The sequence below is a fragment of the Musa acuminata genome, chromosome BXJ2-8, assembly GCF_036884655.1.
Source record: "Musa acuminata AAA Group cultivar baxijiao chromosome BXJ2-8, Cavendish_Baxijiao_AAA, whole genome shotgun sequence".
Taxonomy (NCBI): Eukaryota; Viridiplantae; Streptophyta; class Magnoliopsida; order Zingiberales; family Musaceae; genus Musa; species Musa acuminata.
In genome coordinates this window covers 7,840,770-7,857,579 of record NC_088345.1, presented here as the reverse complement: position 1 = coordinate 7,857,579, position 16,810 = coordinate 7,840,770, and the positions used below count along the sequence as shown (strand labels likewise).

Below are 16,810 nucleotides of genomic sequence, written 5' to 3'. Positions count from 1 at the left end.
CACCGCACGAAGCCTCTGCTTGATGAGAATGACATGGGAAATGGGCTTGCTGTGGTCAAAGGAGTTACATTCGAAATAATTTCCATCATTTTTTTAAACTTTTCTAGTAATATCAAATGTTATTTTTTTTAATTTAATTTTATGGTTGCATCTATCAATTCTATTTTTCAAAAATATTTTAAAATTTAAAAGTTGTTAGCCTAATCCTTTGTTTTTATTAACTTCTTTATTCAAATTAGTAAAAGATAGTGCAATAACACTTAAAACTGTTTTGATATCATATTCAAACAACGTTGTGATGGCAAAGATACCTCACATTATTTTCGGATGATAAACTAATGCAATTCTTCATCTTCATCGGGTGGCATACTGAATCTTTATGGCGAAGTCACACAAATAAAAATCAATCAATTTCCATGCTAGATTTATGATTGGACATTCAACGGTTATATTGGGTTGTAAGAGGGCTAATTACTTATTAGCCCCTATAGTTAGATCTCTCTGTTATTCAGATCTTTAGATTTAAAAAATTTATATTAAAATCTCTAAAGTGAAACATCAAATTTTATTTATATTAATATGATTGGTTTTATCGATGAAAATATGAAAATGATAGATACAAAAATAATTTTAACATCTCAGTTATATTTTTGATGGTGGTAGACAACAAGTCACGAGTGGCTATTGTGGATGAGGAGGGAGAGCACCAACGAAAGATGAGAGAAAAAGATAACACAGATATCGAGACAGAGAAAAAAGGAAAAAGATAACACATATATCGATACCCTACATTTGTGTCGATGTCGCTTGACAATTGTATCGATGCCCATGTAACGACAGAGTGGCAAAAAGACTGTTTGACATTTGCATCGACACCATTACTAATATAGAGCGACATCGCTCTACACTTGCATTGCCATTGCAAATGTAAAACGATATCACTCTATATCTGTGTTGACGTTGATGTAGACACCAAGCAACCCTTTAGCTACTCTGTATTTATATCAACGTTGATGCAAATATCAAACAACCCTTTCATTGCTTTGCATCTATATTAGTGACAACGCAATTACCAAACAACAGACACAAACATAGAGTGTCGACATATACATAATTCTCTTCTCCCACTTTATCTCACCTCTTATTGTCGCTCTCTCCCTTTACCTCATCTCTTATTGTCGCTCTCCCTTCCTATCCATAATAGTCACTCACGGCCCTTGAGAACGCTATCATCCGCCACCACAAAATATATAACCAAAACATTAAAATTATATTTTTACCCATCATTTTTATACTAAAATTAATAATATTAAAATAAATAAAACTAAATATTACACTTTCATAATTATAGAGATTTTAATATAAATTTTTTTAAATTTAAAAAACAAGATGCTAAAAAGATCAGAGTAATATGTAATTAGCCCATTCTAAGATGGGTAATGAGAACACCGGATAAGGATGTTAGCATTAAGAGAAAATGTTCATAACAATTGAAGACTGGAGCCAACTAGTAGGAAAGGTTCGCTGAAACAACATGGAGTGATCACTTCACCACAGCAAAGAAAGCAGACAGCTAAGCAGTCACAGCATCACGCACATTTCAAGGTTTAGGGCATCTTAGTGAGTAGATAAAAAAAAACTACGAAAAATACTTCTAGCATGTTACAAGCAGTGTGCTCATGTCAACTTGTTCTTTGGCATCAGCCAAAACTTCCTCTCTCAGAAGACAGATGTGACAATATAGTATGTATGGTGTTGCACCAAATCTCATTGATGCATCATGGGCCAGCTTAAAATGGCTAGTTCTCTAGCTGCATGTTTTATTAGCGAACAGGAGAAGAGAAGAAAATAACAAGAAAGTATACAAAGAACCCAGCCAGAAGAATTCCCCCATAGATAAAAGCTTGGGATGTCTGTGTTGGTTGGATGTACTGTATGCTGCAGCACTTCATTTTCTCCCTCTCAGCAGCCAAAACTCGCTCGACGTATCTGTTGCAAATGGGTAAATGATGGGACAGAAGACACAGCAAAAGACATTAGCAAAATCTCAAGTCCAGCTTGATCACTCAACATTGAGGTATCTAGGAACTGCCATAATAGATTGCCCCATCAATCTCATTTCAAAAAAAAAAAAATCTAATGATATAATGCCCTCTTGGAAGGCCAAGTAGGTCCAAAAGAATCTTCAAGAAAACATATCAAGTAATAAAGAGAAATGAGGAAATGATCACTTACTGCTGAGTAAATATAGTGCTTTGGAGTATGTCAGAACTATTTTGATATGCATCCTCTAATTGATGATCATACAACAATGAAGAAAGATCCACAAGCTTTTCTTCGAGCTTCTGTTGTAATTGGGACACAAGCATTAGACTCAACAGCACATACCTCAAACAAAAAGGGTAGCAAGAAAAGAATAGTCTCACATCTAAGTATTCCTCTAAACGCTCAACAAGCTCATGAGGAAAAGGTTCTGGTAAGTTGGTCGTCTTCTTATAGAACTTTTCCACCCATAATTCTGTGCCAGACTTCTTTTTCTTGCCTTTCACTGGTTCACCAAGTGGTGTTTTGAGATGCTCCGCAGCAAAAGATTGGACACTCTGCAGGAACGATGCAAAAGTCTTGTTTTCAGTCATAAGAAAAAAGTGATCATTGAATTTAACCAAAGTTACATGTGCACATTCCTGGAACATTGAATGTAATAACATCCAAAACTGAGATGGAATATGCACCATAGGGTATAGGTATAAGGGTCTAATATTCTCAAATCCTCTACACAAGTGAAACATGCAGTTCTAAGGTATATGAGGGCTAAAAGTCTGCCTGGCGCATGAGTGTTCTGCCAAAACAGGGTTAAAGAGGGTCTACTATCTTCGTCCTGCATATGGAGAAGCTGTTTGTGTCTGGTGGTGATATTGCAACAAAAACTATAATGAAGCTCTTGGTGATACCTCTGATGTGTCGCGTATCTTGCGAAGTGCAGAATCAACTTGTGCATATATTGTGATTCTCTGCAGCAAACGATTGTGTTAGTAACTTGGCAACTAGCTGAATCTTGAATACAGAGCAGTGGTTGCAGAACTCTAAGCTTTGAGGATAAAATCTCCAAAGACAAGTTGAAATAACTAATTGATAAAGGTGCAAAAATTCAAGAAAAAGGGAAGAACATTTATAACAATGCTGACTCTGGAACCATTGGTGGCAGGTTATAAAAGAGTGGAAATGTAAACATTACACGGATTGTTTATAAACCAGCACAGCTTCGTCAATTAAGGCAATAAAAGGCAAAAAAACTTATTCATGTCTTACTAATGCAACATCCTGAAGCATTTGACTAATTTGAGATGAATTGGAGAATGGCCCAAATGGATGACATCCTGAAGCCCAAAGCCAGTTGATGACAGGCCTCTCATGTATATGTGATGCTCTCTCATAAGGTGCACTGAGCCCTCCTATTGTGGAAGCCAATCCTGCCAAAATGTGCTGCTGTGCTAGAGATGGAAATGCAAGTTGTCTTGTGGTTTCTGATACATAGCTGTTAAAATGAAGTGCACAGTTTACATAAACAAGAGAAAGATCTCAGCGTGAAGAATATGGAAGGGCATGTAATACTGTATTTTATTGGACAGATGAGCTACAGAAAAATTCACGGCATGCATTAAATTGAATGAAAGAATACAGCACGACAATGAAGAATTAGAAGAGTAACCACTGATCATCAGAACATGTAGTTACAAATATAAACATCTACGACAAATACCATAACCTGATATCCTATAAATAAATAGCCAAGAAATGAATGTAATTTGTATGGAGCTGATGCAGATGAAAAACTAGAGTAACAAAACATGGTCACAGACATGTATCTCAATGATTTAAAAATTCTTCCCTGATACTAACCCATTTCAGTGTCTGGTTGCCAAAGTGCCATGTTTCAACCTCAACCCATGGATTGCTTGAAGTGGGGTAGCCAAGGATGGAAGTTCAGAGTTGAGTTATCCACAATATGGTTTGTGAGCAAGGGCCTTTAGATGATTCATGATTAACAAAACATTGCATGATGGTAATGTCATGACCCGTAACTGGATCACTTAAGACTTTGGACTTTGAAGGTAAGAAGAACCTGTATCTCAAATGACATTCCATGTATGCACCTATCCTAATAACTAGTGTAGATCCATTAAATATTACCAATCCAACTCATCATTAATTCTTGATGTACGATTATTGGTATTATAATTTCCTCCATTCAAAGACTTTGAATGCCATTCAAGAACAATGACCTTAACCCAGTATCATTTTCTGGTTCACAACATGCGACAGGCATAATGTCATAGTGCAGCTGCATATTTTATGCCCCTTGCATCATCCATGGACAGATATTCCTATTCAGTCTGCTAAGCCGCAAATATGGAGATGTAGGTTCATTTGAATACCAATATGACCCCATACACTACTGGCCCATTAACTCAGGTAAGATGATCCTTAACCATATGTCCCAAAATTCTCAGGTTCAAGTCTCTCATAGTATGTATGCTATGCCAATCACCAAAAGAAGGTAAGCAAAAGCTTTCTGTTTACAAGGGCTGTCAAGCTGATACATGTTGCTGAACGAGATGATTGTGAAGAACTTGTTCTTGTGCCAGGAATTCTTCAAGGTTAATGGTTTGTTTGTTATATATATGACGATAGGCCATAAGTTAATGGCTACAACTAGAAGGACATGCAAGATTGTTAAATAAAAGTATGTCTTATATAGACAGACTCAATTTAAGAATATACATTTATAGAAAGAATTTGTGCAGGCTGAGCTTTTTTTATATGCTTGCTTAACCATGTGATGGGCGAAAGGCACTAAAACAATAAATGTACTTCCCGTTTCTGTTCCTGCCAGTATTTTAGATGTATACCAAACACTTTCCTAAAATATTTGCACAAAATGAAGACCTTAAAATCACCTTAGGGGAATCTTCTCATTATCATGCTGAAGGACAATTACAACATCCTTGTTCGTCCAAACAAGACTTTCATCTTCCATAAGAAGGCCAGCATCAACATCAGCCAATGACAGTACAAAACTGCCATAGAAGAACAACACCGTTATTGAAAAAAAAAAAACTCTGATAAATGATCAGAACTTACATTCAAGTATGCAACAGTGCTTAAAGAATAACAGCTAACTAAAGAAGCTTGAAAGATAATCGAATGCAAAACGGGTAAAATATTACATTAGTCTTCATTTTATTTAAATCTATATGTATCAAGGGACCAAAGCTAGATGCTTTTGGACTATTCCCACATGCAACAAAGCCAGAATTTCAATCCATATTATATATAATGCATCATTTTACTGCAAATAACAAATGCCATGTCATGTCCATTAAATGTTGTTCAATTCAATGTTCTAAAAAAAATTGTTAGTGATTAATATAATCTTCAAAGTCATCAACAAGCAGTTTTCTAATAACCATTCTATGCTGGTTTCAATAACTTGTCAGACAGGCATCATACTGTGATATTGAGTAGAATACCAACCCATATCATCAACCAAGACTGAAAAAAAAAAAGAAAGCAATAAAATGAGAGGTATCAAGCTAAATGGTTTATTATCAGTGCTTGTCAAACCAGTAAATACCAATCAGTATTATTAAGTCTGATCATTATTTTAAATTATGTTACATGTACCAATGCAAAGAAAACTAATGCTGAAAAAGAATCTTGGAACAGATAGCCCTTTCCATTTTTTCATAATTTTCTTATTTGCAGATAATATGGTTATTCTAATGTCAATTTTAGAAAACTATTTCATTAAAACAGAACTTCATGGTCACACAGTGAATTTGGATCAGCATGTTAGTTTCACAATTCTGAGGCAGAAACCATCAGTGCACTTTGACAAGTTTTCACTAAGGCCTGCAAGATTGTTTCTTATTTCTTGGAACTGCACAAGGACTGTATTAATAATCTCCACCTTAACAGTCCTCTTTAATTATTGATTCATCATAACATGAGGGTTTACCTGTTCTTATCAACACAATAAAAGAACTACCAGTTAAATTCAGATATCCTCCTCCAACTAGCTAAAAATCAGATAGGCAGCATTTTTCTCAACATTTTGTCAACATCTACCATTCCAATTGCAGCATTGGTTTCCATGAAAGATAACTCAATTACTTCATTGTTCGTAAGACTATAATAAGCATACCACCACGTGCAGGAACAGATTGTAAATCAGCAAATTACCTACCATCACATTTAAAACCTTCAAAGAACAGTAACCTAAGCATGAGTTCCTCAATTTCATGATGCCCAAGTACTTATTTCAAAGTTTTTTATGTCATTTCAAGAACCCCTTTGACAAGCTTCAGTTTGAACATCAAACAGGACACCAAGGATTCTTGTTAGAGTGATTGATTATCTGAAAAAAGCAGTAAAAAACATTGCAAAGCAAATAAATGATCAATAAATGAAAGTCATTTGTATACCACAACTAGATGCACATACCAAAGTACCAGATAAATTATGGAAATTAAAGAAGTTCTCCAGACAAAATTATTGAGAAAACATAACTTGTGGAAAATCCACTCAAAAAGCATAATATAACTAGTAAAGCCTAATAAACATATTAACCAGATTCTATAAAGTAAAAGTAGCTTTAAAAAGAAAGGATAAGCACTGCTAACACAGGAATCACTCTGGTTCCATAGGTTCGGTATAGATTTCCTTGTTTCTTTTTTCCACTAGATTTCTTATCTCGACCATGTTTAGGAATGTAACTTTCCCATATTGGTTTGTGCTTGATCATGGAATCTTGTGAACTGTCTGCTTCATCCATCCAATGCTGCAAACAATAATATAAATCAAGAAGCAACGTAAGCTGGAGATATTATAATTTTTTACAATAACAAAAAAAAACGAGAAAGGACAATACTTGTGTGCGCATTTATATAATGAAGAAGAGAGAGGAAAAGGACTTTGAACAACAAGACACTAGATAAGTAGACATGTCAGACTAACCTGACGAATAAAAAATTTACTTGAGAGAGAAGGATCAGAAACTTCCAGTAAACCAGCTGCAAGAACATCAGCTGAACGTTCCATCTCCTGGAGTAAGAATACTTCAAATGATCAATTCATTTATGTGCAGTCATTTCAGCATACCTCAAATTGTTAAATCCAGAATATATATCACATGCAGTAGTGAAAATAGAAAAGTTAGTCAGCTCAAATGCATAACATCACCAATCCAATTCACTTCATCAGATATCATATCTTTAAAGTTAGACCAAAAAAACAACTAAAGAGAAATGTTTATGGCTTAACAAGACAGTCTAGAAAATCCATAACATGGTCGAAGCAAATAAACAATAATCCCAAAGAGCTCAAACTCCACTAATAACTACAAAATAATACCAGAAGACTTGCATTCTTAGAAGTGGTCAAGAGGCAATGTAGTGAACAGGAAGTCATTTGTTGCTGTATTATTCATGTAGGCATTGTAGCTGACCCAAAAAGTAGCAACATCACACCTTAGGTAATCAAGTGAGCATGAACATGCCATGGTAAAATCTTAGATCCTCAAGCATTTATTATCTTAAACGACTCAGAACATTTTTCATTCAGACAGCAAACAAATTTCCAAGCATAGTTCTGTTGTCAACTGAATCTAATACACAATCCACACTAGAATCATCTAAGACCAATCTAACTTTGGCCAATGTCTCAGCCTTATAGCCAGAAATTAATCAGAATCAGCTAGAACAGATTTAGTCTAAATGATTTGATAGTCTCTAAAGAAGGAAAAAAGAGATGAGGTGGAAATGGAGAAGACAGAAAAAGGCAAAAACACCCTACTACTATGATTGTATAACATAGAAGACACTGTTGATACTGGATTTATTCACTGCAATAATCATATTGTCATCTGTCACCATTGTCGCAATATTCATCATCCATAGCTAGTAAAGCAACGAAGAAATAATATACATAAAGGAGAGAACAAAAAAGTAGCCCTTAATCACTTAAGCAAATATACCTGTCAACAGAGAGGGAGATGACATGGAATTTATGAAATCTAAAATCCTATGGTATGCTCTTCAAGTGGGGATTTTCTTTAATGCTGGTGCTTATTCTACTGTCCCTTTGTTGTTAAATTCCATATGCAAAGTTTAGTAGAATAGGCATTGAGACATCAGAAGGCATGACTACAAAGATTAAGCAATGGCATAATATATCCTGATATAGCATGCCAGACTATGCAACTCATATGCGAAGCCAATGTGAAACTTTGAGAGCATTGCAACTATGGGAAGAATCTTTATATTGTACAAGATTCTCATGCAAATCTCTCTTTATTTGGCCACACTTGCATCTACAACAATCCTCTAGAGAAGCATGAAGCTTTCAGCTTTTGTCATACTGATGTATTCATGTGGTTTATAATAATACAACATAAAAAAATAGTCTACAAGTGGTTTCAAAAACAGTAGTTGAAGAGTACTATGTTTACTATTGAATATCTTGTACAACAACTCTATACACCAAAATGGCACATACATTCAGTTACTTAAAGTTTCTGTTCTAACACCACAAAGTTTGAAAACAATAAAAGTTTGAGTGATACAACTCCCAAGTACACATTCTAATTCAGTTTACATTCAGTAAAGGTTTCTGTCTTAACTCCTAAGTACATTTTCTAAACAATGATTGAAATGCAACTGTAAACCTCAACAATTTGATCAGCTATGTGAATCCTTTGTCACCATCGAGCTTTACAATAACAAAATTTCACTAGTCAAGTAAAAGGCAAATATCTTCTTATTGTTTCTGATAACATCTTAGAATATTCTCTAACTACCCTTGAACTACCAAGTTGAATACTATAAAACTCGTTTAAACATTTCCATATCACCATAAATCATTTTCAGCCATTTTGTCCTTAATTAAAACTACTTTTATTTGTTCAGGAATGTAAACATCTATAATTCTACTTCTCTAGCAGGCTATTCACCCATCTCAACAATCCTGAAACTAACATGTAAAATATAAAATCTATGTGCACTTCTTTTCAATCTATTAACCATATCCTCTCTTCGTGATGATTATGTTGCACCTCATATATTTGATCTTGAAACCATAAAAGGGAGGTCTAGTGTACAAGGCTCTCTCCAATGTGGGGCCGAGAGAGGTCAATGAAACATAGATGCATAGAGGCTTTCAAACCCTGGTCATCCATTAGCAGAAAAAGAATCAGACTATGAAAATGCTGAACTGTGATCACTTAAAAAATGAGTGCTTAATTTTAAAAATTTAGACATATGACAAAGTCCTTTATGGTACAGACAAGGCAAGCAATGATGTCATAACTGAGCTGGAAAATTCACTTGACACATCGATGTTATAATTGGACCAATAACTATTGGCATGTATCCATTTAAAAAACCCATTAATAAAGTATTAACAAAGAAAACAAATATCTTTGATGAAAAATAAAATGTAATTTCCTCTTTAACAGATCAACATAGTTACATATTCTTCAAATATTGGTTCAAACATGATAATAATAAATGCACAATCATTTGTCTACGAATGACATATGCTTATTTTCATCCATGAGAACCTGAGTATTCACTTAAAAAATATATCTATGTTTAACTGGCTATATAGCATATCTAAATAAAATTTTTAATGGTGTGACAAGATAAATCATGACAACATTATTAACAATAGTTAAAATTAAGTTCAAGTTAAGGCTCCAAGGAGATAATAAGCATATATTCATTGACAACATATTATATATATATATATATATATTAGAAAGGAGAAGAAAATATGCAGAACCTGGTTAGATGATGAATTGAGTTGTGAATTGCCTCAAAAAGATGACATCATAAACCAAATGCAAAAGCCAACCTCTTTAAGAATAGCACCATCCAGATATGTCCTGGTATGGACATGAAATCGGCCATCTTTCTTTGTTTCTTGAAGAGAATGACCACGCATTGCTTTTGAAACAGCAATTGCTAACTTTTCATGCTGATGTAGTGCATGTGAACCTCCAATAATTATTACCTCCTGGCCCACATGGACCATTTTTTTGACCTGAAGAAAATAAAGGTCGACCATGACAAAGTAACACCAACACTAATCAAAAGAAAACCAAAGTACTAAGATTTTCATGAACTTAATATATACCCTTTAATATCTCTGACACTAATTACCTTGTGGTCACCTAATTGGCATTAGTGTTGAATTTATGAAAATGCAGCAAATATATTTATAATATACAATAGAAAGGGTCAATCAAAATGTACTCTTAGACAAGATTGACAAGATAGTGACATCTGGACTATATTGAAGAGGCAGAACCCGGGAGGCAGAATGGTTGTACTTGTAAGTTGTAATAAAGAAAGTTGATATCCAGGAGATTCATGTCAAAATGCTTGCAATGTCTCTTACTAGCCATTAAATATATCAATACCTGAACAACCCAAAAATATACATCTAACTGCTGGAGAAGGATATTGCTAAAATAAGTTGTTGTTGCCTCATTTGTAACTTCTTTCCTAATTGGTTTATGTGCTTCACACATGCAGTCTTCATAGTATGATTTCAACCCTTCCCAAAAAGGATAGTTTGGATCCCAGTTCACAACAGGACTGATAAATACCAACCGCTACATACCAGTCCAGGTAAAATTAGGTACCATGCTGATAAGAATAAATTTTAGACTAGCTTAAATGTTTCGAACACCTACAACTACAAGTTTTACACATTTGCTTGCTATATCTAATTGAGCTATATAACTACAAAAAATAAAGTTAGAACTATTGCCATACTTTTCTGACAAATGCTATTCCCAAATTTCATATGCTATATAAATATTTATTTATTTATTGTAAAATCTAACAAAATTTTACTAATAATCATTAGATCCATGATCTGATAGAACCTAACACTTTAAACAATTCATGATCCTGATTGTGACAACACATTCTAATCTTAAAAATAACTGGCAGTGTCAAAAAATATATCAAGCAATGCCCTCCAGCATCACTGAAATCTTACTAATAAAATGTGATAAAAAGATGTTCATGAAGAAAGATTAACTAACCTCCCTTTCAATTGCTTTAATATCTATGCTATAATTATGACCAGCTTGAAGAATGTTGTATCTGTTGTGGTTTTGCAAGACAATGATAGGTACAAGCAACCTTGTGGTCAAGTCCACAGTCTCAAACCTGAGCAAACATAAGCCATTATCATGCTAATTTAGATGAAATATATATGAGCCATATGCGTTAGCTTTGTTACTGTCAGAGTTCAATAAAACAGATTAAGATCGTCAAAATTTAAATTCAGTTAGGACCTACATAGCACTTGTACAGGTCATCAAAGAATCAGCAGGAAAAAACTTAATTCAGTCACGAACTGATAAACATCATATCTTTACTATGATTTTACAGATTTTTTTATTGCATACAATTCCTTTTGGCTTCTGTCCAGTAAGGCAAACTCCATAAAAAACTAGTATGTAATTACAGAAGCAGTGAGCCTTTAGCGAATTACAGTTGACAAGTATGACAAAAGTCTACAGTAATTTGCAGTACAATTATAGATGTGAAAAGCTTTGCAGTCAAGACCACAATTTGCAATTACAAATCAAGGTCTTAAATACTGGTCTAGACTCTAGAAACAGCTCTGCCAACTAATTAGACCAGTAGAATACCATATACCAGGCAATGTAGCAATCTTACAGTCCAGTATCACCAAAAACTTAAAAAATTAAACCAATTGTACCGACCTATATAGTTTGGTACTACTGGTTTGTGTGCATTGGTGCTGATACCTTATTATACATACTAGTGATTTATCAGCAACCTAATCTCTCTCTTCTACGATCGTAAAGTTTTATAATTTTCATTAACATTCAAGTCAATCTAGAAATTATCTGATTACAGTACATAGGCATTTGACTTGTGATATAGTGATAATAAATGAAAATTTTTCAATGTAGAGCTCTATTTTATTGTAAATTTAAATTCCTTCATATCTAGTGACTAAGAAAGAAAAAATACAACAATTAGGTAGAAAAGCTCCACAATCTAATTACTTATAAGCAGTTGTAGTAGAAAAATTTTGGGGTCGAACTATGGTGACTGCTTGCAGTTTATTATTTGTTTTGTTAATCTGAAGAAAGGGATAATTGTGTTTCATAATTTGTATGTAATATGTCCCTGGAAAATTCTAGATTATTCTGATTCCTTAATATACTATCTTTAGTCGTATCCAGCAATATAACATACATAGGTACCTGATATCAGGAGCTATTACATGCTCAATGGTAGTTGAAATCAATGCTCCAAGCTGCCCCATGAAAATAGCTTGTGTCGAGTCTATGCTAGCAGCAACCAGTCCTCTCGGGATAATTAAATTGGATAATCTTGGCAATGATCTGTAACTAACACTTCCTTCTTCAGTTTCTATCTTTCCATAAGTACAAGGGCCTGCTGAAATATCAATCACCACAAATCTGGAAATTTTGGACAATGCATTAATATTTAATATAAAACATGAAAAAGCTACTTGGCATATTAATTGAATCATAAAACACATAAGTGCTGTGGAGAATAACTGATAAAGCACACATGTCAAATTACACAGTAGCACATAGAAAAAACATATATTTACACATCTTCTATTGCAGGCCATAAAGCACACACAGGAACATAAGTAACCGACAACCAGACATGTCAAATCTTGAAAAAGCAGGACAAGAGATGTCTCAGACATGGCAATTAAAGAACATAATATTAATGTAAGCAAGTAATCTGTAAATAACAGAATATGAATCGAGAGACATGGAAGAGAACATAAATGACCCTTCTATCCAAATCTGCCTAGCAGAAGATTTTGGCACATAACAAAGTGAAAATAATGACTAACTACCAAAGCATTTACCTCCCGGAGCTCAACCAAACTTGAGATGCTCCTCCACCATTATAACGATAGCGGTAGATGTAGTCTCCCTCTTGCTTTTTCAGTTCTTCCTCTGTCAATTCACCAATTGGCCCATACATAAACCTATCATGATCAATTTCTTTGTTCCTGGGATCCATTCTGACCTGCAAATATAATACCAACAGAACCGTAAAGCATTCATCTCTATAGTTGTATCAAAATTCAAGAAATAAGTATATTCTTCAGAAATGAGTAAAATTTTGCCTAACAGAACTTGCACCAATGATAAAAGAAAGTTCATAAATAGACCCACTAAAAAGAGTAAACACTAGAGGTTGTCCTGTACCTTGTCAAAATTCACTATAAATATTGCTGCAGGGACAAGTCTGTCCATTTCAGTTGCAGAATAACCACCACTTTCTACATCAAATATAAATGAGTATAGTCTCTGGAAAATTGGTTCCACCACTGTTGCTTCTACCTCAAATAGAGGAAACTCTCTGCCATATTCACTCTGAAACAAAGCAAACAGTCATGATACTTAAGCAGATAAAAATATTACAAAATTTGAGACTTCACAAGCACACAGATGGCAAGTGGGATACATTATGAAAAACAAAATACTGATCAACCATGGAATAAATTGGTGACGCATGTTGTCAAGAAAATTCCGATAAGACTACCAAACAGAACAAACAATCACAGAGAGCATCAATGTTTAACAGAAATTTTCTGGATTATAGCATTGACCAGAAGTTGGAAGACCCCACGAAGACACAGATATGGTTCTAGAATTCTTACATTGGATGACTACCGACTCAAAAAAAAAAAACAATAAGTCTCATTGCAGTACAAGTATAATATAACATAAAATGTTACCTCTCTAGCAATTCCTGCAGGAACCATTGCCTCCTTCAATGCCTTTTCAAGAGCTACTAGTTCTGGTTGTCCAGCCTATAAAACAGAAGAATTATCAGAAGCGAGTTAAATAATATACTACTCATGCAAAAAATTCATGACAAAAATCAGAAAATTAAGTAAAATTTTAATGGTGATGACTCCATTTTTTAAAACAAGGAGCAGTGAGGAAAATTGAACTATTAAATATAAAGCATTTGATGTGTTGGCCTCAGTTCAATTAGAAGAGATTTTTTATATTGCAATCATAAGTTAGTGCAGAAGTTTGTAGTACAAAAAGGAAAACTATGAGCCCATAAAGGTTATGAGTCTCCATAACTAACACAGCTTGCATAACAAATCAGCTTGTGTGACATATGCCTAACGGCCCTAACCACATACAAATAAACAAGCAAGCCTGCCTGCATCACGCAAGCAAGTTATCCTCAAAATTGAACTCAAATTTATTAAGAACAACTGAGACAAAATATAATTTTACAGGCGATTCATGCAAAGATACTCAGAATCCTGCTTCCACCATAGAGTTCCCAGAAAAATTGAATTAATAACCTTATTTGATAGAGCTTCCCCAAATTCTGGAAGTACCATTCTTTCTGATCAAGTACAATGTGGAAGTGAAGTGGAGCAGCCTTGATGGATGAAGACCAACTCACAATCCACCCAGGGGGCAAGAGGCAAGTGTTAAGGGAAATGATCTCAACTCCCTTGAAGATAACTAATCTTTTCTTACCAAAACCCCTCGTTTTAGACAAATCATATGAAACTTCAAAATTCTAGATTGAGATCCAAAGTAGGACCAAGAGAGAGATGGAACCTGGATATATTACAGTTGGTGGCTGCAAAAGGGTACTATTCTAATGAAGCTGCTGTCATTTAGTCTCATGGACCTTGGGAAAGAAGAAAAAGGAAAACAAATCCACAGATAAGAACACACATTAAAATATAACATTTCTTTCCTTTCCTTACCGGGCAAGAATAAGGATGATTTCAATTCAAAAAAGCGTATAACTATCAGAAAGAAGGATAACAAAGGGACTAGCATTCAAAATCATTACTAAATTCTCCTACAAAAGAAGAGTGAAAAGATAACACAAGTTTCTATAATTGATCATATTGTTTAAATTCCAACCCAAATTATCTCATTTTCTATTTAGCTGGCTAAATTATTTTAGTAAAACAAATCTTCAATAGCGGAAAGGAAATAAGACAGTACTGACAAAGGTAACTTACAGGTATTGCATTATATATTATGTGATGCTCAATATCAATTGGTTCTCCTGTCTCAAGGCACGAGGGCCTATGTGTTGGAAAACTACTTTTCAGGAAATCCTCAAGCTTGTGAGCATCTATTTTATATCTGTAGCCTCCATCACCATTAAAACCAATGAGTAGAATATTAACCTCAAGGGGAACCTGGAAAGGGACCTGCACAACAAACTCCAAATAATTAACAGTGTTGCCTAACATTACTTTACATTGTCCATAGTGTTAAACTAAAGAGCGGATACAATCAAAGCAAATGATACTAATATGGATCATTCTCGGCTACTCACCTTAAAAATGCTCAAAATCTGATCCAAATCAATCAGTAAAGATATATCTTGAGAAACATTGTAAGATTCACTAAATATTTGAACATACAAATATTCCATGAGACCTGGCCAAGCGTACATAATATGTATTGCACTTCATATAACTGACTTCCATACTGTGAAACAATAAAAAATGTCGGCTTTCCAGTTATTTCCCTCATCAAGCACAAGTGAGAAAAGGCCTGGACTCAAATTGCTTTATTGGCCACTATAACATAAAAAGCATTGTACTCAATCATTACAATTGCCAAATACAGCACAATGCATTATCAATGGGTGCAGCAGGTACAAGCACTATGCGACAGGCTCACAATCACACAAGTTAGCATTCGGACAATTTGGACAAGTGTAGCTAGAGATGGATGCAACACAGTCTAAATTCTTTTAGTTCGAGCTAAAACATAAGTAAATCTATTGCAGAGTCTACAACAGCTAAGAATTCCATTTGGTAAAAGCAACTTGCTTAGAAACATGGGCACAAGAACCAGGTCTGTCCTGTGTTATTGAAAAGAACTTGCCTTTCATGAACAAATTTAAATGGATAAATGGAGATAAAGCTAAATCAATCAACAGATTCCTAAAAGGCAAGCATCTATTTATTGAATGATCGCGTCATCACCCGTCGACGAATTTACTGACCACATAAAAGTTCCAAGATTTTCTTCCAGACACACATCAAAGAACTACAACTCAAAAGGCCAACAGTACCTAAGCCAAAGAGACATGGAAATTGTAGTAGAGAATGCAGATTTTGATACCAGAGGTTCCGATCTGACCCAAAGGAAAGTTCCATCGAGAGGGGTACAAATAAGGAGGAGAAGTAAATACCTCCGCCCTCGTATGGAGCATGCGACGTACATCATCGCGGACGGTGCCCTGCACGTCATGGAAGGCGCCGTGGTGCCACTGCGGATGCCCTGGATCTCGCCGGAAAGCCTGCGCCAACGACTCCACCGCGTACGGGAGCAGGAAAGAGGCCAAGAAGAGGGAGGCCAAGAGAGGAAGGCAACCCATAGCTCCCTAGGTCGAAGCGGGACCTGATAGAAGAACGAAGGAGAGCGAAAGAAAGACCAGGGCTTAGGGTTTTAGAGATGGGCTTCCGCCATCGCCGACTGCGTCGGAATCGGAAGCTTTCGGTGGCGGATCAAATAGAGTGGCCGTTCCCCATCGGTCATCTAAATACTGCAGCACATCTCCCTCCGGTCCGAGCACGTGCATTGCACGGATCGTGCTTGGCCCAAATCAGACCGAACCAGACCGGCCGGCCCGGCTACCAGTCTTCTATATTATCTATTAATTATAAATAAATAATTTCTAAATCTCTATTTGTAATTATCTAG

At 35.1% G+C, this 16,810-nt stretch overlaps 1 protein-coding gene across 1 annotated transcript; it reads right to left on the bottom strand.

The window, feature by feature from the left end:
* Positions 1–1,598: 1,598 nt before the first annotated feature.
* LOC135619013 (uncharacterized) lies at positions 1,599–16,613 on the bottom strand. Its single transcript, XM_065120552.1, has 16 exons — positions 16,299–16,613; positions 15,109–15,303; positions 13,840–13,914; positions 13,307–13,474; positions 12,961–13,124; positions 12,314–12,532; positions 11,114–11,240; positions 9,913–10,101; positions 7,018–7,104; positions 6,684–6,841; positions 4,959–5,078; positions 3,310–3,535; positions 2,952–3,011; positions 2,427–2,600; positions 2,236–2,345; positions 1,599–1,989 (listed from the first exon to the last, which is right to left on the bottom strand). Exons 1-16 carry the CDS (start codon positions 16,482–16,484, stop codon positions 1,824–1,826), a joined length of 2,424 nt encoding a protein of 807 aa, XP_064976624.1. The 5' UTR covers positions 16,485–16,613; the 3' UTR covers positions 1,599–1,823.
* Positions 16,614–16,810: the final 197 nt, after the last annotated feature.

What these genes read in the sequence shown, in the direction of transcription:
- LOC135619013 (XM_065120552.1), bottom strand. Translation starts at nt 16,484, where the DNA reads ATGGGTTGCCTTCCTCTCTTGGCCTCCCTCTTCTTGGCCTCTTTCCTG. An exon ending in TAATATATAATGCAATACCT is followed by an intron (nt 13,915 to 15,108) that starts GTAAGTTACCTT and finishes TCTGTTTTATAG; the next exon opens with GCTGGACAACCAGAACTAGT. An exon ending in GTAAATTTTTTATTCGTCAG is followed by an intron (nt 6,842 to 7,017) that starts GTTAGTCTGACA and finishes TATTGTTTGCAG; the next exon opens with CATTGGATGGATGAAGCAGA.